General features: G+C 38.5%; 1 protein-coding gene across 18 annotated transcripts; it reads left to right on the plus strand.

The window, feature by feature from the left end:
• Nucleotides 1-90: 90 nt before the first annotated feature.
• Nucleotides 91-23,333, plus strand: abi2b (abl-interactor 2b). 18 transcript variants are annotated; one of them, XM_067459088.1, is made up of 12 exons: nt 91-317; nt 4,507-4,674; nt 5,305-5,481; nt 7,270-7,287; nt 7,400-7,497; nt 9,614-9,760; nt 11,705-11,826; nt 12,484-12,729; nt 13,789-13,977; nt 14,262-14,348; nt 19,183-19,374; nt 21,635-23,333. In XM_067459088.1, the coding sequence occupies exons 1-12, from the start codon at nt 201-203 to the stop codon at nt 21,808-21,810; spliced, it is 1,737 nt and encodes a 578-aa protein (XP_067315189.1). In that variant the 5' UTR covers nt 91-200; the 3' UTR covers nt 21,811-23,333. The 18 variants fall into 18 exon arrangements, with proteins under 18 accessions (XP_067315189.1, XP_067315193.1, XP_067315194.1 ...); XM_067459089.1 differs by having other exon boundaries at nt 92-317; nt 12,490-12,729; XM_067459092.1 differs by lacking the exon at nt 14,262-14,348.
• Nucleotides 23,334-23,749: the final 416 nt, after the last annotated feature.

Below are 23,749 nucleotides of genomic sequence, written 5' to 3' on the forward strand. Positions count from 1 at the left end.
GCTAATAATAAATAAATAAAAACAGAGAAAAGAGTGACGAATAGAAGGAAACGCATAGGGGAGGAGGAAAGGAATGTGTGAATGTGAAAGAGAGAGAGAGAGAGAGAGAGAGGTATGTGATGGTGTTTTCCTCCTGCATGTATCAGTGAGGGAGTGTGATGGTGGTGTTTTCCTCCTGCATGCATCAGTAAGATGTGAAGATGGCGGAGCTGCAGATGCTGTTGGAAGAGGAGATTCCTGCTGGTCGAGGAGCTTTGCTGGACAGCTACGCCAACCTAGAAAGAGTCGCCGAGTACTGCGAGAGCAACTACATACAGGTGACATTACAAAACAATGGAAAATATTCAAAAACACGACTAGATACAGGCAGAGAAATGACACGAGAGATGAATGATCCGACTGCTTGTGTTGTCGAGTGACAATACAGTCAAGCTGACTGAAATCACCGCATTGTTACTGCTTTGTGATTCGTAATGGTTTATAACACACCAATTCAACACTTAACACACTTTATTGGCGTTTTATTGCTAATGTCGGTGTTTTTGTACAGAAATTGGGCCTCGAACGCTGAGCTAGTAAGCTAACGCGCTAGCCGAAGCAAAACCAATGTGTAAACCTCACATTTATCACACCAAAAGAAAGTTTCCTCTCTTTTTATACGTACAGTGAGTTTATCACATTTATATGGTTTATTAAAACTGATAGATATGGTTTAAAGTGGTCTATTAATGAGTTATGTTAGTGAAACCCTTAATCAAAGCAGCGCAGTTTTTTTTTGAAGTTAGCTCGGCTGCTAAATGCCGAGGGCTTAAGGCAGTGTTTTTATTTGATACATTTGTTATTTAGTGTAGTTATTTATTAATATTAAGACCTTTAGTCGTTTTTTATTATTAGGATGTTGTTTATGTTAGTTTAGTCTAAAGGGGTTATATGTGATAAGTAGCCTACTAGTTTTCTGTTTGAGTATTTTACTAGTTAATTAACTGTTAACGTTAACGTTACTATCGGGAATAAGCATTGGAATTTTCTGTTTGGAACTATGGTCTGTTTTTTAAATCAGTTTAGGCTACTCTTTGACAACACATCGTTTGTTTGTTGGTTATGTTGGTCTAACCCTGGTAAATGCAGTGCTTGCTTACTATGTTAACGTTACACAAATACCATAGCTAAACTATAGCTTCTATGCTAGAACTATGGTAAATACAGTTTTTCCTCTGCTATCATGAGTTTGATGATTCACTCTGGAAACTGTGAAGTGCTTCTGGAACGAAAATGAATGACTAAATTCGTGTTATTTTCAGCATTCCTGGGGGATCCACACAAGTGGGTGTGTAAGGATCTGCACTTCTCTGTTTAGAGAGCATCAGAAATCAAACTCTGACATTTATTGCTCCAAAAATACAGTGCATGTCACATGGACCTTGACAGATCAGTGACTGAATGTCACTGGATATGAGTTTGTTCTCTGAGGATGCTGATTCGAGTACTTTTCAGTCGAGATGCGTTCCTGATAAATATTGCATACATGCTGGCCTGTTAATGCGCAAAACCATAGGGTTAGAGTTAAAGAGTGAGAGCTAATTGTTGGAAAGATAGATTAGGTTTTGCTTTGTGATTTGATCCAGGGGGATCTTGGTTCATATTGTACCTTATTCATGCCCATAGGAATCGTGAATAGTACACACACACACACACACACACACACACACACAGTGATAAAGTCTGAATGCATTCTGTAAAGAAACTCAGTTGGTTGTATTTCACTCACTTCATAGATTTGTTGTCACAGCAGGTTCAGAAATACCATAAATAGCTTAATGTGTCCGAGCTTAGATTTCTTTCCATAACAGCATGCAGCTTGGGTTGATACGAGTCTTGCTTGCATGTGGTCTGTTCTGTGGTCTGGTTTTAGTTTAGTATGTAACCCAATATTTCCAACGTCCTCAATTCATGCATATTGCATACAGATATGTTAGTGGAGGTTATTCAGAGAGGTTCTTATTCTTGTCATGGTGAATTTTCTTTTTTTGTGCCACAAATAATGATCATGTCTTTTGTTTGCTTCGGGAAAGCCAGATTAATGGATAATTGTTGCATTATTTGCACAGGTGTCATAGAAGAATTTTGCATCTGATAGTGAAGTCAGAGAGTTCTCTGGATTTCTGTTGTTTTGTTGAACAAAATGGGGGTCTGGTGTTTTCCTCAGAGCATAGGCTGACAGTGCAATGACTGTTCTCCCATAGTTTATATCGTCATTATCATGTCATTCAAACCCTCTATCATTGTCATTGTTCAGTGCGACATCAAATGTCCATACAATGAAAATTGAGAACATAAAAACAAGATAAAAGATTTTTTTTAAATCATGCACAATTCTTTGGAAGTGTGAAGAACAAACCAGCTCATAAATCTTTCATTTAGGTTCAGTTAAAAATAATGTACCTTTCATTCCAGATATGACATTATTATTGATGCCAAAGCGTTCTTGCATTTGTTGCGCTGTAATAAAGCTGTCATATGGCTTCTGAGGAAGTGCTCAAGTCGTATAGAATACATTCATGATGCATTTTTGAAGATTGGCACTGGCAGTATGAGCCACCATCAGTTGTTGTAAAGAAAAGAGCCGCTCCGACATTTTGCTTAACATCTCCTTTTGTTTAAAAGAGGACAGAAAACAATACACATGGGGTGAACTATGGGCAAACTAATCCTGAAAAGCTGCTAGTCTTTTCAAGAAGTGTAGTTTAACTCAGCCATCTGATTTTTGGTGGATTACTAGTTAGTTTTGAAATGATTACTTGAATTTGCTTTGGCGTTTCATTTGTTGTGAATGCTATAATGTGTGTTTCTTACACACTACACTCCTCCCCCACTGTCCTCACTCACCGTACCGTTCATCAGTGGGCCTACCCATATATTTGACAGGATCACCATGGTTACACCGGAAGGGAATGTATGATGGCTGTGGGCAGCCAATGAGGCAGTGATCCGAGACACTTTTTATTTTACTGGCATTGCTTTGCTCTGATTGGTTGCTGCAGTGTTTGTTTGTTCGTATATGGGAAATTAATCATGATGGGGAGTGGGGTTGTGCAATATTGGATAATAATAGGATCTCAATATTTTTGGGGATTTTGTTGACAATTGTGACAAAAGTGTTTTTTGTGCTGATACCAAAGCTTGCCCGATATTTTTTTTTCATACCCAATTGACAGAAATCGTTTCAAATTTGTCCCCTAAAATAATTTCCACTTTTTCCAGGGGCACTTTTACCTTTGTAAACATGTTCCTAACCTAAAAAGATGTGATTCATCATTTATATCAAACACTACATAAATATGAAGCATTATGGTGATAATGAAAATATTTAAATTAAAACACGGTCACTAAAAATAATATTTACAAATAAAAAATATGCCCATCAAATTATGACTTGATAACTGTGCTAGATTATCAATAATGCATCAGTGTTTTCAAAAAAGAAACACCATGACACGAGATTAATCAGATATCCTAGATGCAGAACATAAATGTAACATTACAATTTGTGTCTGCATAACAGGATGCAAGTGAACTTGAACTAGGCTACATGTAAACCAGAAAGTGTTACTTACGTAAGTTTTGGATGCGCTCTTCAAAAACAGGTTACCTCATGATATGATACACGGCTCACGAAATTGATAATATCCCAATACAGCAATTTTGAGATAATTGACATATTGCTAGACAATTCTATAATGATATATACAAAACAATAATCTGTTTAACTATGAAAACAAAATGTTAAGTGCAGGGTTTTTTTTCTCCAAACTTTTAGAAAACAGCACAAAAAGTTTTCAGTCCGTAAATTAAATGTAAACATTTTAAAGCTGTTGTCCGAGTGTCCGATACATTTGAGCAAGTACATTACATAGATTGAAATGTTTTTGTGGGGCATTGGGGCTTAACAAATACACCGAATATTATACGCACATTATTGGATTTGGATCGTTTCTGTCTGACCGATACCCGATCTGTCATATGTTATGCATATGGTAGACTGGTGCTGCATATCTTGCACTTAAATGTATTTTCTTGATCAAAGTGATTCCAGTCATTACTGGGTGCTTTCAAATCCAGAGTTTCACTTCATTTCATCAGTCTGGATGGCATGCTGTCCTAACGCTAAACAAACAGACCTCAAGTACCGCCCAAAAAGTCACTGCGATAATCGTTTTTCGTGAACAATCATTGCAGTCATGTCGAAGTACTTGAGTACTTGTGCACATCCCTAATGGCCATATATTAAAATTTGGGGGCATTCTGAGGTGAAAACATGCACTCTTAAAGCATTTTTTTTTCAGCTTACACTGTTAAAACAACAGTTATGAATTTATCCCTAAAGGGGAGTGAAAATGAGGGAGTAGAAATTAGGCCACTAGGCAATATCATGTTCTCTTTCACCTCTATCCATCCTTCTGTGCTCAGATTAACACTCTTTCTATGTCTCCTTTTCGCTCCATCTAGTCTCCAGATAAGCACAGAGCTCTAGAAGAAACCAAAAGCTACACAACTCAGTCTTTGGCCAGTGTAGCGTACCTGATCAACACTCTTGCCAACAATGTGCTCCAGATGCTGGATATACAGGCATCCCAGCTACGCCGTATGGAGTCGTCCATCAACCACATCTCACAGGTAACTCTTACTGCTATAGAAACATCTAGGATTGTGGGTACTTTGCACTTGGTGAGATGATCAGTTTTGTTTCTACATTCAGTTCACAAGGCAAGTAGGGCTGCAACTAACGATTATTTTGATAATCGATTATTTTTTCGATTAATCGGATAAAGGGCTATTTTTTATTTTATTGACAAAACACTATTCCACATCCTGTCCAGTGCAGTCCTTCAAACTAATTTGTCAGCTGTGCTATGAACACACGTGGTTTTGCAATGAACAAAACAAACAAATATAATATTAATAAATAAACATAATATTAATAAATAAATAAATTTCAGGGCTATTGTAGTTATTCGTTACCATGAATTAACCAATGTTTTGCTTCAAATCCATAGTTTGAATATATATTGTATGTCTGTGGCACATATCAGTACTTTTATTTTAATCAAATTATTATTATAAATTAGTATTATATGTAGATATTTGGATATCTCTTATACAGATAGCTCGTCATTCATGATTTATTGTTATGCTCTTTTAATTTAATCATGATTTTGATTTCATACACAAACCTGTTGTTTGTTGTGTTTCTATGACAATTGCTTTTGCTATTGCGTCAAATCACACTACAACTTTCCTCCGCAGACGGTGGACATCCATAAAGAGAAGGTGGCCCGGCGAGAGATTGGCATCCTCACCACCAATAAGAACACTTCCCGCACGCACAAGATCATTGCACCAGCCAATCCGGAGAGGCCTGTACGCTACATCCGCAAACCCATTGACTACAGTCTGCTGGATGACGTAGGCCACGGCGTAAAGGTAGGGATGGAAATTTTTGCATTTTTGCATTTGTAAGAGCGCTGACTAGGGTGCTATTAGTAACCTATTTATATTTTTTGGTGTGGTGGTTATAGAAATCTTGGGGATCATAAAAGGAGTAATCTGATGAAAAGGAAATAAATAACTCCTGGTATTCAAATAAAGAGAGCTTTTTTTTAAAAGTTTTGCATTTAAATGAGTTGATATTGCTTTAGATTTGTAAAATAATGTGAAAATATGTAAGTTCATATGCGATAAAAGCTTCTTTCTTTTACATCCCCCTGCTACTGAAAACTTTGGCTGGTGGTGTATAAATTAACCATGGCTGACTGAAAAGTTTGATTCTACATCTTAAAGGGGGGCTGAAATGCTGTTTCATGCATACTGAGCTTTTTACACTGTTAAAGACTTGGATTCCCATCCTAAACTTAGACAAAGTTTCAAAAACTAATGTTGGATGTTTGATGGAGTATTTCTGTGTTAAAAATACTCCTTCCGGTTTCTCACAAGTTTCGGAGAGTTTTTTTCGAGTATGGGTCGGCTTGACGTCTATAGAGCGGAAGGTCCTTGTATGGGCCGTACAGGCTCTTCTCCCGGTAGGGTGCGCGCGTGCATGTGACTAGAGCGAGAGAGGAAATGCACGCCCATAAACACTTTCTCAGGTGCAGATCCAATTGTCCGTGAACACTTATGTCATTATAGTACGCGCCGCGCTCCACTTTATTTCTATGGGTGACATCAAGCGACTTTAACGATTCAGCACAGCATTCCGGGAAGGCAGCGCTGCATTTGAACCGATTTGAACGCAGAAATGACGGGAAGCGTCACAATATCGCGGATCTCCACGGTCACTGCTGTCACAGGACTTCACCAAATCATACCAAAGAAGTGTGTTTTTGACGGAGTGGTTCCAGCGATAAAGGTTTGGTCCTGCTTTGGAAGCAGCCGGTGAGTAAAACTGCTTCAAATGTCTATGCTTTTGGCTATCGTCGCGTGAGTAAACATCAGTAAACGACACGATCGCGTGCTTCGCCATTCAAATGCGCTAACGGTTACTCCATTGTTGTTCTATGTATAACGTTACACTAGTTTGACGTGCAAAACCGTTTTTCTTGCTACTGCTAAGGTTTAGTCTCATACAATAGTCCATAAACCGAATCATGTCCTCATAAACTGCGAGTAAACACACACAAATGTTGACAGGCCACTAAATACAGTACATACCACAGAGACGGACGTCCTGCGGTTGCTGTTTCTCCTGTTCAATTTATTTCAGCCTCCGAATCTGATTCTGGATCATATCTGTATTAGCTGAATCTGATCGATAGCCATGGGTTTCTCCACGCTCGAGGACGTCACCGCTTTGTGCGCACTCGTCATTCTTTAGCTCTGCTCAAACGATACGCCTCCAGGCGCTCGTTTTTTTTCCGGAAAGACTCAGTACAGCCTTTTCGGAGATATGAAGGATGCAATACTACTCTATAGGTACTCAAGATTGACGTGAGATTGACTGAAACTGAGTGTTTCACCCCCCCTTTAATGCTGTTAAGCTGTCAGTATACATTCAAAACAATTGCTATATCAGCCTGCACAACATACACAAAAGTACTTTTTTAAAGTTACCTTGTAATGCACATATTGTGTGCATCCTTATTAACATGTAGTATATTCTCTCTCCTTACACTTCGTGTGTGTTTGCATGTGTGTGAGTTTTTCTTTACTCTTCACTAACGGTTTGTATCTTTTTTTTCTCCTCACCTCTCTTAATGCCTTCATTTCTGAATGTAGTGGTTGCTAAGGTTTAAGGTAAGGATTCAGTCAGGCTTTGTTGGATGTGTGTTTTGTGAATGTGCTATAATGTACATGTCTATAAATTTATTCCCAATCAGATTAACAAGATTTGACACTTGCCCCATAGGTCAACGCTCAGAATATGAAAGCAGGGACAACTCCACGCACAGCTGCCCCGACTCAGAAACCACCCAGCCCTCCCGGCCCAGGCAAAGGAACACTGGGGTAAGTTAGATAGAGGACCTGCTTTTTTCCTTTGACTCTCTTCATTTATGAAAGAAAGTAATCAGTTGTGTTGTTGTGAAACACCAGTAACATATTTTTGAGACATTTACCCAGACCTAGATTTCATAGTTGTTTACAGATGTAGTAGGAGAACAGAAATATTATTTCAAAAGGACTGGAGGTGAAACACGCTGTGGTTCATTAATATAAAAAAGATCTTCTGTTTGTTGAACTGCTTCTCTGTAGAAGAAGTTTGGTTGGTTTTGGCTGTTTATAGAAAGAACTGAGGCAGTCCTAGAAGGGGAACTCAAACTCTCCTTTATCTTTCCTAAATTTAAAAGAGCTCATTGTAGTACAAAAATAGTCTGAAACTTCCAGAACTCAAAACTTAGGCTCTAGTCCACAAAGATCATTTGTTGAAACTAACACAGTGTCATAACCAGGCGAAATGCAGTATGATATCTATCAATAATGAACATTTATTTAGATGTCAATGGTGACTATTTGGTAAGGTAAAGTAGAATAGACACTATTATTCTCAAACACCTGTAGAACTAATAATAAGAGTAAAATGTGGGAAGGTCCTACATATCTAGGGCTGTTATATTAAAGGTGCCACTCTATTTTTTTTTTACCTCATTAAAAAAGTTTTACACAAAAAAAATGAAACAAAATAAATAGCCCTATCAGTGGCTCAATAAAATAATTTTTATTTGATAATGAAGTCGGTCACCCAAATGAATCGGTTGAAATGCATTTCTTTATCTTGGTTACTTCTCTTTCTCTCACAGAATAATTGATTTGTGAATAACTGTGAATGGCACACATAACTGAAAATGTTTGCTTATGTGCTGCATCTTTAATAAGGTCTCAGCATGTCCCTTATTTTTGTATTTCAATGCAAACATTATAAGTGGACATCTAAGAGCAAAATGATATGACCCCTTTGAATTATGAGATTCTATTGTGCACGTGTTGATATGCTGTTTGAAAAGGAAATTCGCTTTCTCTCCATCTCTTATCTAATCTCCATTCCTAACAGCAAGGCTCACGCACATCTACGGCCGTGTGTGAAGTAGTTAATGGTTTTGGCTTGTTCTCTGTTCAGGGACTGACACACTAATGCATTCTGGATCTGTGTGTTTCAGTCCTTTTTTCTGCTACCGCAGGTCACTGTGGAGAACAAATGTCATGTCATGTTGTGTTTGTGCTATGTTATTATTTCGTGTTATTTCATTTTTTACAGCGGGTGTTTGTTACTGTTAAACCTCAACTGTGTTCTTCCCGCTCATGCCCATGTCCACGGCCCCTAACCCCTCACTATCACCATGGCAACACAACGGCCAACCACGAGCAATTCAGACAACCTTCTGTAATACACCACGACAGGCTCCTTTAAATATGTACTCGTCACATAATAGTTTCCTGGTAGGGATGGGCAGTATGACTATATATACTATGAAACCGCATGAATGTATCACCAGTACAGTGTTTCCTCATACTGTGAAAGAAACACACATTGTTATGAATATTCAGAGTGGGACGTGCCCCAAACAAGATAAGGATTATATTCATGTTGCACAGCTTTGTCAATATGAACTCATTTTCTTCAGCAACCCAATGTGTTGCCTCCTTTACAGCTATGTGCAAATCTGCGCATGACAACGCCATCACTGTACGTCACAAGCATATGCACACTTTGGTCAGAGTGGAGTAGATGATAAAGTATCTTATAAAGTAAGGGTTTAATTCACTAGATTATCTATAGGCATTGTCAGGTGACTATTTGTTTACACTTGAAATTGAAATTCAAGCAAAACTAACTTTAGCGTCACATTATTTGTAGGTTGAGAAACAAAGTTACTCATACCATGATCTATTTCGGTCATGCTGCCCACCCTAATTACACCTGAGACCTACAAATAACTATAAATTAGACTTGACTCATGAAGTTTTCTTTACGCTTTCTTTATTGTGATATTCTAAATGGAATTTGACTCAACAAGATGTGATAACAATATCTCCCAGTATGTAATTATTGGGGTCTGTCATCAATGATGTTTGACTCCACCCCTTAGTGGATATTAAAATATTTTAACCCCGCCCCCCTCGGCAGGCGGCACTCCCCTTACCGGACGCTCGAGCCTGTGCGTCCACCCGTCATCCCTAACGACTATGTGCAGAGTCCAACACGCAACACCGCACCACCCCTGCAGAGCCCGGCTAGAACTGCATCCGTTAATCAGAGGACCCGCACGTACAGGTACTCACACACACACACGCAGCATTATCCCCTGGACAGGCTTAAAAAAGCAAACTCTGAAAAAGAAAAAAAGGTCCCTCACAATTTCTCACCCTCTTCTTCCGCATCCTCTTCCTTTCCCGTCTGTCCTTCCTGTCGCTGTTGTTCTGTTTTTGTTGTTCTGTCTTTGTTTGGTGTCCGTCTCAGTGTGACTCTCAGCCAAAGTAAAAGTCACTCACTAACTTTCTCTTTTCTTCTCCTTTGCTTTCTCTCTCTCTCATACTTGGATCTTTTTTGGGTTCAAACAGCCATAGCCTACTTAAAGAAGAGCTCTTTCCTGCTCTTTCACTCACTGTCTTTTTCTATTTCAGTCTTTCTTACCCGTATCGCTTCATCTCTTTGCTGTTTGCATTCTCAGCGCTCTGATTTTGAGAGTCTCAGGGGACAAACAGAGAGCACATAATCACATTCTTACAGAACGCTTCCTCCTCTTCCTCCTCTTCCTCTTCTCAGATTCTCACCCACAATTCCTCAGTTCATGACCATGGCAGATGTGTATGAAGAAATCTTTCTTTGTAGGTTCTAAACATTATTACACTACTGTTTAAGTTTTTTTTTTTCGTTTGAAGGAAAATAATACTTTTATTCAGCATTAATGCTTTGAATTTGGTCAAAAGTGACAGTAAAGGCATTTAAGACGTTACAGAAGATTTCTATTTCAAATAAATGCTGTTCTTTTGAACTTTCTATTCATCAAATAATCACCGTTTCCACAAAATATTAAGTTTTCAACATTGATAATAATAAGAAATGTTTCTTGAGCAGCAAGTCAGCATATTAGAATTTGTGAAGGATCATGTGACACTGAAGAGTGGAGTAATGATGCTGAAAGTTCAGCTTTGCATCACAGGAATAAGTGATATTTCAAATAGAAAAGTTATTTTCAGTTTTAGTAATATTGTACAATTTTACCCTTCAACTGTATTTTTTGATTAAATAAATGCAGCCTTGGTAAGCAGAAGAGACTTCTTTCAAAAATGTTAAAATAATCTTATCAACCCTAAACCTTTAAATGGTAGTATACATTCATCTGAAATCGGATTGAAATGAATAATCAAGGGAGAGTGATTTGGAAACATAGTAATTTTGGTTTTGACTAATGTTTAACAGAGCAAAGTTGTTGAAATCAAACAATACTTGCTTTGCAATATTTAGTAAAATCCTTTAAAAAAACTTATAAGAAGGAAATACTTCTGTTGTTTGCTTAAGTAGACATGAGTGTAAGATGATGCTGATTATCTAAATTGCTAAATATAGTGATTTTAATCTGCCTGGTCGTTAAATCAGTCTACCACTTATTAACCGATCATTTGACACTGCCCAAATATTGGCAGAAGATTAGCCAGGCTTTTAAAACAGTCTGCCATTAGATATGAGCCGATAATCTGAAATGGCCAAATATGGGGCTGTCGTTCTTCTGGACATTTTGTAATCTGAAAATGGTCAAATATCAGACAGACTGATTAAGCTATTTTACTTTTAGTTATCAGCAGATAATCTGAAAATAGCCTAAAAATTGATTGATTAATTGTCCTGGTAAATTAAATGTTGATGACTTTGTGAAATGTGCTGAAATTATATTTCATGTAGATTTTTTGTTAAGGGCTAAATGAAATGTATAAGAATGAGTATTAGGCTGTTCTACATAAAATGTATGTTTATGCGTGCTGTTTAAAGTCATCCTGAAATTGGCCCAAATTAATTGGCCCTTAATGCTCACTCCTTATTTTGAATGATTAATCGGTGCAAATGATTGTTGTGGTAAACTTGAATCAAACTATAATAACTTGCTATATAATAACTATTCCTGTTTGACTCTGAGAAACTTCCAAGTTACGGAACTAAAACAGTCAAATGACAATTGACATTAACTTGCATGTTGTGTCTTTTGTGTGTGTGTATCAGCAGTGGCAGCAGCGGTGGCAGTCATCCCAGCAGTCGCAGTAGCAGCAGAGAGAACAGTGGGAGTGGAAGCGTGGGCGTGCCCATCGCCGTGCCAACGCCTGCCCCTCCCACGGCATTTCCCGGTGAGATTTTCCACTCTTTGTGTAAGAGCCCAGATATACTTCAAGTGAAATCGAAGAACGAACTGGTGTGATGTCATTTCAAACAAAATCAGGCCAAAACAAAGTTGGTTTCAGGAGTACTTGTACACACTAGTATGAATTAAAGCTGTCATTATAATGAAAAGAAACACTGCCATTGTTTGTTCATGTTTAATATTGTAAAGGTACTTGCTTTAAAATAATCTCTTGTATAAAATGCTATTAAAAAGTGATGTGACTTCATTGGAGTGCTGATTTGCAAAGCCTGTGCAAGCATATCCACATCCCTATGATCAGATGCTTTCTTAACTACTGTTTTCTCACCGCTGTCATTTTTGTTATTGAGAGGAAAGTTGAACAAAACTTTACCGTGAGTATATTGAGGCCTTAAGTATAAGTAAAGGAATCCGAGGATGTCCAAGGTTCTGAAGGAAGTGTTATTTTGGCTGCATTTGAAAATGCTGTTTCCTGTCCCACTATTAGCGATGATAACTTTTTCTGTCCACTACTTTCTTCTCTTTTCACTCGCTGTTCCTGTCCCTCCTCCCTATGGCTCTTTTCCTCCCTTCTGTTTCCCTCTTTTCTGTCACTCTTGTTCACTTCTCCCCTTGGCTTCCTGTCTCTGTGTGGCGTTTGGAGCTGCAGGTACAGCACCCGCTCCTCCCAACCCGCCGAAACCCCCTCCAAGTGTTACTATCCCTGCCCCTCCCGTACCTCCGCCACCTCCCACCCCAGAGCCAGTCCCCCCAGCCCCTGCCCCTGCCCCTGCCCCTGCTCTGCCAGCAGAGGGCCCTCCTGAGTTACCACCACCCCCACAGCTGCCCCCCAACCTCCCTGTTAGCACCAACACCAACCCTGCTGCTGCAACTAGCACCCCTGCTCAAGGTGAGTCCCCTCACCCCCCTCCTCAAGTCCATCTCCACACTTGTTCATCTTTAAGTGACGACCTGCACGTAAACATATGTGATGCGTGATTCACCCAGGACTCATCCCTCCTCCACCTCACCCAGGCTTCACCTGCATGGGCTTGGTTCGTCTCGGCTCTCTGTGCGTCTGTGCTCCAGTTCTTAGCAGGATTACATTCCCAGTGGCATCTCCATCACATCATTTGGTCCATTTCTGCTTTCTGTTCGTGCTTCTTGCTTCTATAATACCTCTTTTCGGCTAAAGGCAGCATTGCCTGTCATTCATGGAAAGGGGAATCCCAGAATGCATTGTGACAAGCTTAGTAAAAGTGAATCCAAGACTATGGTGAAGCAGGAAATTTTGTTTTTAAATAGGGACGCAGCAAATTTAAGAAGTTATTGGCCAATGTTGAAGGTTTTTTTTTCATAGTTAACTGGAACTTAAAACATAAAAACATTTTAATTACTTTAAATAAAATAGACATGAACTGAAATAAAAAAAAAACGAAATCCCTAAAAAAAATCCCTAAAATTAAAACCGAAAATAAAACTACTATATATTAAAATGACATTGATTTGAAGTGGTAGTCTATAAAACTAAATATTTAACAAAAAACCCTAATCACTTAATAACATTATGTCTGTTTATGTTATGTGTATTATGTTCAAATCAAAATAAATGTCCACTTTTTGTGATGTCTAAATTAACTTATACATACTGTATCATTTAATAATTAAAAATTATTAATAAAAAGTGTTCAATCTGATTAAAATACTCTGTTCCAGTTAGTATTGGTGTGTGTAATGTAAGGAATGTACTGTCAGCCACAAAGCCCATTATTATTCTGTGATTAATGAAGGCTGACTCCATGTTATCACGCTTATTACACAGCTAACTAGGGTTTGATCAGAGCTTGTGTCTTCAGTTCATTCCATATACCATTGAATGTACCATGGTCTACTTATTGTGTATTCCATACTGATTCAGAGATGTACCAACATAATTTGTTTTATTATTTCTTACCTCTCTGTCTCACAGGCAACGGTCCTCACTTTTACAGTATGAACCGGCCAATGACGCGGCACGCCACGCCCTCTGTGGGAGGTTCCCTGCCCTATCGCCGGCCGTCATCAGTTACTGGACAGCCCAACAACATGCCTCAGAACACGAATCCAAACATAATCCAAAACCAGCTCAATGGAGGGCCACATTACAACCTAAACCAAGGTATAGACCAGACATTCTCAAGTGTCCATATATAATGGTAGAAAATAAATAAAATAATTAGAAGAGGAGCTAGTTTGCATATTATTTAGATCAGTGAACTCTGTTTTACCAGCTTGATCTGATTGTTCTCTCTCTTTTCTTTAATTTGCAATCTAATTTTTTTCTGTTTTCTTGTAAATTTCCTCTGTTTTCATTCCCTTTGTTTCACCCACACCTTTTTACACTTCCCTTTCTTTTCTTTTTTCCCTTCTGTACCAAATTGTCCCTGTTGTTGGGGTGGGCAGCCCCTATGGCCCCTCCACCCCCCTCTATTCTCCAGATCACCCCCCAGCTACCACTCATGGGCTTTGTGGCCCGGGTTCAGGAGACCAGTAAGTTTGGGGCAAAAATTTCATGAAGATTCATGAATGTTTTTTGTGTTTGACTGGTTTTGCATGCTCCTCAGACATTTGCATGCTCATTTTAGACATTACTGTTGTAAACTCCCTGCACGTCCTCACCAGCTGCGATGCAATACAATTCCAGTGGCAAGCGAGTAGTCTGTCGAGACAAGGCTACAAAACCCGACAAAATAAATCACAAATCACAGCCAATCAGAAGTGCATGTGGGCAATCTCACAAGCACAGTGAAATGGATGAGAACTTTATCAAATTAATTCAAATATATTTTAACATTATTCAAATGACATACTCTGTGACTTTGTCATTGAATACACAGTTCACACAGAGTTTAAACTAGTGTTGTCACAATACTGGAGTTTCTAACTTCGATATAATACCTCGAAATTCACTTCGTGTTCATTCGGTTGCCAGATTTCAATCATTAAAATTCCCCCAATCAGCTTTTCTGTTAAAACAACATGTGCATCATCCGGTGTTTTACTTAAAATGTGCTATCTGGCAACTAAGCTCTCTCTTTCACGTGCATGTGGATGATCTAAAAACACCAATAAAAAAGTAAACTGCATTTCACAGGGTATCCGCGGGGTCTTGAAAAGTCTTGAAAGGTGATAAATCAATTTTGGGAAAATTAAGACCCTTATAAAGTATTAAAAAGTCTTATCATGGCTTTATAAAGTCTTAAATTTTGAAAGTATTTTGTTCAAGCTTTGTCAAAAGAGTTTGACTCCAAAAAGTGTTTATGAATATGTTTCTTTTCATCCCCATAAGTATTAAAAAACAACGGGGCGCTCAGTCTGAGATCGGCTCGGAGCGCGCGCGCCAGGGATGGACATTAGCACCGCCGCGCCACCAGCCAAATGCGGCTGATTTTGAGTTGTGGCGGTAAACTCGCTTCACCTACCGAGCTGTTTCACCTCTTTGTAAACTTTGTTCAATGCATGCGAGTGCTGCCGTATGTGCGCATTATGACCAGTCGTTTTCTCCGTCATTACTCGCGTGAAGACGCGCTGTGAGACTCGCGCGCGCTGAGAGAAGATCTGACGCTGTGCATCATCCGAGAGCGCGCGCTCGTCTCACAGCACGCAAATATTGAGTTCTCTTTCAAGTCTTGCGCTTAAACGGACCAACTCCCACAAGAAGTATGTCAACATGTCCATCTTGATGAGTATCCTAGCAGACATAGTCTGAATATGCCTTAAGTGAACTGTATAGTGTGCACAGTCGAGAAAGACGAGCATATCCCTGCATCAGGTCTTAAAGGTGCAGTAGCCTTTACTGCTGCCTGAGGGATGTCCTTATATTTAGTTTGACATTAAACAATGCTCTTGATTGAATAGCTTTTGTAAGTTTAATAAGGATTAATCTTTCATTTAAACAGTTAAATATGCAGTTATTTTACATTTGATTACTGTATTCAATTTCTGTCCCTTTCTGCAGGCCAATAGGCATGTACATTATTATTTAATGAACACATGAGTGAGGTCGAGTTAAACATTCTAGTTTGAATTGTATTTTTTGGTTTTTGGCTTTGGTTTCTTCTTTTTTTGTTTCGGCCAAGAATTTTGATTTCGGTGCGTCCCTACTGACAATGTTCTGCTCAGTATGTTGTCAACACGCTTCAAAGATGCCAAAACGAATAGTTTCATTCTTGGGACTAAAAACCATAAAACTGGAAGCCATAAAAGACCACAAATCATCGTGAAAATGTCAGTATTTCATTGAGACTTGAGATTAAATAAACTGCTTAAGTATTGTAGAGCTTGTAGTATTAATTTTCACATGCAGTTTCACATTGTCAGTTAAAAAAAAAACAGTGGCTGGTAAAAACATTGAGTGGTAGACTTTGAAAAAAGTTAATTTCCATCCCTGGCGAGCGCTGTCTACGGGTGACGTCATGTATTTTGTGAAATGCGCAGTTAGGTAATGTGTCGCCCTCCATACATTGCGAAACAGTTATGCAATATAAACGATACAAAATTGGCCTACGATAGAGATTTTAAGTCTACATTCGACTACAACTGTTTATTAAAGGTTTGTTGCCGATTAGAACTTGAAGTGCGATAAGGTCTTAAAATATTTTGAGAAGGTATTTAAAAAGTCTTAAAAAGGTATTGAAATTAACTTCAGGATTCCTGCATATACCCTGTTTCAGCATCTCCATTTGAGATTTTCTGTTTAAAGTGTCATTCAGTCAGTCTGTGTTCTGTCAAGACTCGTGAGCAGCGACTAAAACCATCAAACCTTCTCAGTGATGTACTGTAATAAATCCAAGCATAGATCTCTCGACTATTTGCGATTTAGTGTTTGCTGAATTACTGCACTTAGCAACATCTGTGTAACAATAGAAATGTGGATGTTTTTCCATTGGGCCTATATGATAAATAGCCTATAATAAGTCATTAAACTAGAAAAGGTAAAACAAACCATCCGTATGGGTCGACGATTTAGTGATTTGTGCTTATAGGTGAAAGTGCAACAATTATAAAATAAAAAATTACATTTCTAACATGATGACAACCGTGATTATAATTAATTATTTTTTTTATTTTTTTTATCAATGCAGTGACAAAAATGTGACTACGTTTTCAGTGACGAAAACTAGACTAATATGCTCAGACATTTAGTCGACTAAAACTTGACCAAAAAAAAAACAGGACAAGGTTGACTAGTTACTAATATGATAACTGAAAAGCAAATTTGACTAAGGACTAAGACTGAGATTAAACTACATTAAAAATAGCTGACAAAATTAAAACTTTCATGACATAACGCTGCTTTGATTTGACAGTCATTGTAAATTAGGGCTGAAATGATTCATCGAGTAACTCGAGTTAATCGAATTCCAAAAATCCTTGAGGCAAAATCATCTGCCTCAACGCTTCGTTTAGTCCATTTAACTACACACTGATTTTGCAGAAAGACATTTTTGTGTAAGGACTAATAATACTATTTTTGTGTAATGCCGTGGGAGGGGCAGGCGTTGGCACGGCGATGGGCACGCCCAAGCTTCCACAAAAAGGTTATATCAGAGGTTCAGGTGAGTAAACATTAAAAAAATTGCGGGTGGATGAGAGTTAAATCATTAATGTGTTGATTTTAATAAAGACGATTTTAATAATAGACACAGAATTCGCCATTACACCAGAGGACATTCAGGTCCTGTAACTCTAACGCCGCATTCACACGGGGCGTAGGCGTTAACGCTTCCCATTTACTTTGAATGGGTGACATCATCCGTTGCCGAACTGAATTGTGGGTTCCGTCGCGGCGCTTCACTCGCGTTGCAAGCGGCAGAAGTTGAAGAATTCTCAACTTTTCAAGCGCCAGCGCAGGCGTCATCCAATCAGATCGCCGTATGCAAATATCCTACAGCAGACGCTAGCCAATTGCGTTCATTACTGCTCCGTGAACCATCCAGACCATAGACCGTTAAAAATCCAGACGCAGCTCCTAGACCACTACGTGATATTCTTCCCGCTGTCGGCGCTTTTTCAGGATTTAATGTACTTAACAGCTTCGTGCACCTGTGCAGTGCGCTGACAACAACTACACGGGCAATCGCACTCGCACATACAACCAAATCGGCATCCATTTCGTCTCACAGACTAGCTGTCATAAAAAGGCGCTTTTTTGTGTTGTGTTTTGGTCCAAGCGGCAAGTTAATGTGATTGGGTGTTGTCACTATGACGATCGCGTCAGCACCCAGCTTCAGCCACGCCCTCCGTCAAGCGTTAACGCCTACGCCCTGTGTGAATGCGGCGTAACTCTTCAATCGGAACTAATGAAACGAGGGAGTGAGAGGAGGCGGGTGTAGGGTTGCCAGGTTTGCGTAAGACAACCAGCTCAATTGTTATTTAAAACCCGCTCACGGCCAAAGCTATCCCAATCGCGTTCTGTGGAACTGTTGGCAAAACTGGACAGGTGTTTGTGTCAAGTCACCGTAGAAGAAAAGAGAGTACATGTTTGGTGTATATGTTCTAGTTTTTATTTTAAAACAATTGGAGATCTGAGGTAGTTATCCGTTGTCACATTGATTATGGCTATTGAAGTCACACACAGTGATATCCAAAATTAAATAAAACTCTTTTATAATCAGTACTGGAGGTTATCATTGTCATTGAACATATAGTTTGTGTTCTTGTTTCCAGCCGTGATTCTGCAGAAATAGAAACCGTTTAAAAATAGTCCCCTGTTGCTGGTCGCGTATCGTGGCTGGGTAGGACAAATACTCTTGACTAATATGGAGAAGATACCTTATTCATATGTTGCATTGTAACTTCTTTTTAGTGCAAAATGCAGGGCCAAGTACACACTGAAAAAAGTGACAATGACAGTGTTCTGTTCAGCGTTTGTGGTTTAACAGCATGTGCTCTGCATATGAACCACTTCTTGGTTCATGTCAAGACAGACATGACTGAAAGTAATACTGTCTTTTTGAATGATTCTTTAAAACTTGCACATAAGAGTCCGGCTGATAATGTGTCATTTTGTCTTTTGACACTTTTCAGACTGAAAAGCTTAAAATGTATCATTTCCGAGAAAAACATGCCTTTGACCTTATTTGCCTACGCTTTAACTGCAGTGTGTGCATGGCCTTTAGTGAATTTCCCTAAAAAAAAGCTTATTACTGCTGTTTTGAGGTCAGTGGTTATTCTTCCCTCCCTATATGTAGTACTCCCTAATTTCTTTACTAACACCATTTCCTCCTTAACTTCCTCATCCAGCATGAGTCAATTGTCTCACAACAGCAAACAGAAATTAATTTCTGTTTTCTTTATTTGTTCAATTTGTTCATCCCTTCAGTCACAGACGCACCTCCACCACCGCCCCCAGCAGAAGAGGTGGAGTTTGAGGAGGCAACCCCGCCCCCGCCTCCTCCAGAGGACTATGAGGATGAGGAGGGTGATGATGAGGAAGAGTCAGCGGTGGTGGAGTACAGTGACCCTTACGCTGAAGAAGACCCACCGTGGGCCCCTCGCAGTTACCTGGAGAAAGGCATGTTACTGTTTTCCTCACAGTGCACTTCACACGTCTGACCATTTAGGAAAGCTTGTGGACAATAGACTCATAAGGAAGATGGAAATCTCCATCACTGTTTTTATGTTTGCATTTCAATTATGTATATTGAATTAATGATGAAATCTGGCATGATCATATATATCTTATTTTTCAGATTACACAATAGATTTTATTGAAATGTATGGAAGTCCATTTCTGCTACATGAGAACATGCTTTTTAAAATCATAATTATGACTATTATTATTTACTACAAAGTATAACTTTCCAGATAGTGTAAAAATTATTAAATAATTATGGGGTAAAATAAATTTACTTTTTATCTTGAAATGCGAACTTTTTGTATGATAATTTCACCTTTTTTATGCCATAATTTCTGCGTTTTATATCATATTTATAACTTGGTATCTAATAAATTGGACTTTTCCCCTTATGTGGCAGAAATGTTTCCATTAAATAGATCGTTCACCCGACAATGAAAATAATCCCATAATTTACTCACCCTCAAGTCATCCTTGGTGTATATGACATTCTTCTCTCTGATGAACACAATCTAAGTTATATTAAAAAATGATAATGGCAGTGAACAGCAGCCCAAAATTTTAAGCCCTAAAAGGTGCATCCATCCATTATAAAAGTAATTAATATTGCTCCGGGGGGATAATAAAGGGCTTCTGAAGCGAAACAATGCATTTTTTAAGATTTTTTTTTCTTCCAAAAAGTAAAATATCCTTCCACCAGACTGCCTCCTTCAACATATGAATAAAATGTATCTCCTCTTGCAGTTCAAAATGCTTATGCTACGTCTGACGTCATAGTTACTCCAGTTACGCTTTATCCGTAAGTTTAATGCGATTTTATTTGTCTGAAAGAAGAATGTCATATACACCTTGGATGGCTTGAGAGTGAGTAAATCATGGGATAATTTTATTTGTTGGGTGAACTATCTCTTTAAAACTAATATTTGCAGTTATTTAAAACTCTGGCCAATACCAATACGCCGGTAATTGTTTTTGTTATTTAATATTTTTATATTATGGCCAATAATAAATATTATAATGTATAAAGGAAATAATATAATAAACTATATAAAACTAAAAGTAAAACACTAAAAATGTATCATTTAAAATATTATAAGTAAATAAAATATAATAAATAAATTAAAAAATATAATAAGTACTTAAATAAAAATAAAACTTGTAATATTTAAAATTATTAATTTTAGCTTTAAAAAGTAAAAAATAAATAATGCATATAAATGAAATAAGTAATAATGAAAAAAGTAAATTTAGGTATCACAACATAAAGTATAGAGTACTGTATTAAAGGGGTGGTTCAGTGTTTTTTTTCTAGGCTTGGTTGTGTTTATGGGGCGCAGTATAACATGTCTTAATACTTCTTTTGTTGTTTTTTTAAACACAGTATTTTTCTTATATTAGTCTTTTATTCCACACCGCTCTCTCCACTGTCCTTTGAACGGCTCGTTTGCTTCCTGCTTCTATGAAGCCCATCCCTCCGAAAACCCAATGGTCTTAGATTGGTTAGATGGTCAAATGCAGATTCATGTATTTTTATTGGCTGAAGTGCCAAGCACCGGTTGTCCAGAAACGCCACGCCCCTTAGCATTACAGGCAGAAGTCACATCTGGGGCAGTGTTTATGCTAATAACAAGGGTTTATGATGTCCCCAACCCGGGAAGAAGCTTGTTGTAGTCCAAACCGGCCGTTTTTAGGCAATAAACTGAAGTAACTTTAAAAGACAATATCTCCGTTTGCATTGAACTTTCAGCGCTGTAACTTTGCAGCTTCTGTTTATGCTCAAGCAGCAACATTAGCACACTAACTAAAGTTAAAAAAGTGAAACCGCATGCAACCACCGCTTTAACAATGGATACAGTGTTATTAGGTTTAAAAACACTAGTAGATTGTGTGTAATGTGCCCTAGTAGAGCAGATAAACATGCACAAATAAATATCCAGTATAGAGCATTGACAATAAATTAAAAAATCACTAACATCTGCCTTAAAAATATAAATCCTTTTTTTAAACTTCCTTACCAATAAGCATTTCTAAAATGGCAGTGAGAGAGTGTGCTCTATTGTGAGTGTAACCACAGCTGATCAAGCGTTTCTAACATCCCCATACTACAGCATAGCAGTCTGACATACAGGAATACTTACAATAAAAAAATAACCAGACATTCTCATTTCCTTCTTTTTTTTCACGCTATTGCCATCAGTGGTGGCGATTTACGACTACTCGCGTGACAAAGAAGACGAGCTCTCCTTCCAGGAGGGGGCGATCATTTACGTCATCAAGAAGAACGACGACGGCTGGTTCGAAGGCGTGATGAGCGGCACCACGGGCCTATTCCCCGGGAACTACGTGGAGTCCATCATGCATTACGCTGACTGAGCCACCGGGTGCTGCCACTGCTCCTCTGTCCATCATCTTCCTCATTCAGAAACACAAACCAATTCAGCTACACTACGTCATGCACAGGCTTGTCGCAAACAAACAAACAGAACTTTGTTGGGAGAGCTGCAGGCAAAACTAAGGCATCGTGACCGGTGGGGGAGATTTTAATAGGGGAAAAAAACTGTTGAAATGTGTAAGATAAATACATTAGGAACATTTATTCATCTCTTAATTTCAATCTCTTAGAAACATGTATCAGAAAAGTGTTGGTTTGCTTGATTTGTGTTGATAGTGATCGCTTTGCTTCGGCTCCTATCCGTCTCTACTCCGGAGGAATGGGTCTGACTAGAAGGACAGTTTTCCTCTTTCGTGTCCTCATGAAATTGGAAGGCGGCCACCTTGGACGTGCATGTTCCTTTTACATCACCTCTTAACCGTGTGCTGTCCACTGACCAGCAAATGAGAGAGAGCTTTTGCCAAGAATGACAGAACAGGGATTTTATGCATAATTGTTGTGCCAGGTCAAATAGAGACGCATCGATACAGGCGGGCTTTTTTTCCCCTTTAGTTTGTCGTTGTGTTGGGAGTTGAATTTCTTTTTTTTAAACCGTTACATTTTGAGTGCAGTTCAGTTTGAAGTCTTTAGCAGGAGGACATACCAAAGGATTTCAGCGGCGCTTGGGATCACAGAACGGGACCGACTACAACCTTAAAATACTTTTTTCACCATTCCTTTACATGAATTTCTTTCCAACAAGATTTTATTGCTTGAAATATCTGCAAGTATGTGTATTCTTTGTATGTATGATAAGAAGAAGAAGAAAAAAAAACACTAAAATTGTTCAGGAAGTTTGTGCCATAAAGATATGTTCGTAGATGGTCATATTTTTGGATGCGAGAGGTCGTTTCTTGAATCTCGGCACCGGATGTGGTGTTCTTCAGGAAGAAAATGTGTATTGTGATCTTTAACCTCCGATTCATCCCTCTGACCAACTGTGGACTTAAAGATACAAGACTATTCTATATGTATGTTATATATTGATTTATATTATAGAAATACTATTGTGTTGGTGTATGACTGGTGTAGAGACAAGAAAACCCCATCTATCTGCAATAACAAAGGCACAGTTAGAAAGCACAAGAGATCTTAGGGAGACCTTACAAAATGTGAAGAACTGATTTTTTTTTTTTTTTTTGATGAAGAGATAAACCGAAACCAGCCCAAATTTTAAGACATCCTCATACCCACATGCAGATAATGTGGAACAAACTGTACTAATGCACAGAGACTTTTTCTATAAAGTACTTTGATGTCTATATGTAAGTGTGTGTGAGTGCGGATGTGAGCGTGAAATTGATTTCACCGTTTATGGATCATTGGTGACTGACTTGCTTGTCTGTGTGCAAATCTTTATTTTCAATGAAAGGTCTGTGGCGAGGGTGTGTGAATTGAGTCTTGCATGTTGATCATTTCTGTGATTTTCCTGCTGATGGAGAATAAACTGGATATATCTGGTCTACTTTCTCATGCTTCCTCTCGAGTTTTCTGCTGTGAATGTGGCCCGCGAACAGTCATGTGTGGAACCTTTCATTTAAGAGCAGCCCTAAGAAATTTGATAGTTTTACTCTAAGTGAAATTAGAAGGAAGAGACTATATAGGCTTGGTTTCACGGACAGGGATTTGGTTAAGCCAGGATTAGGCCTTAGTTCAATTAGGAGATTTAAAGTAGCTCTTATAAACATGCCTTAGAAAAAAACCCATTCCTGATGTGTATCTTGAGACAAAACTGACATTTAAAGACATGTCACTACATGTTGCTTCCAGATAAAACAGCTCAAACATGCAGTTTCTGTGAAACCGGGGGATAGTGTATAGTATGAAAACTTGTTTCCACCACAGAAAAAAAAAAAAAGTCACTTTCTTGTGAAATAATTG

Source organism: Pseudorasbora parva, chromosome 12, assembly GCF_024679245.1.
Source record: "Pseudorasbora parva isolate DD20220531a chromosome 12, ASM2467924v1, whole genome shotgun sequence".
NCBI classification, from domain to species: domain Eukaryota; kingdom Metazoa; phylum Chordata; class Actinopteri; order Cypriniformes; family Gobionidae; genus Pseudorasbora; species Pseudorasbora parva.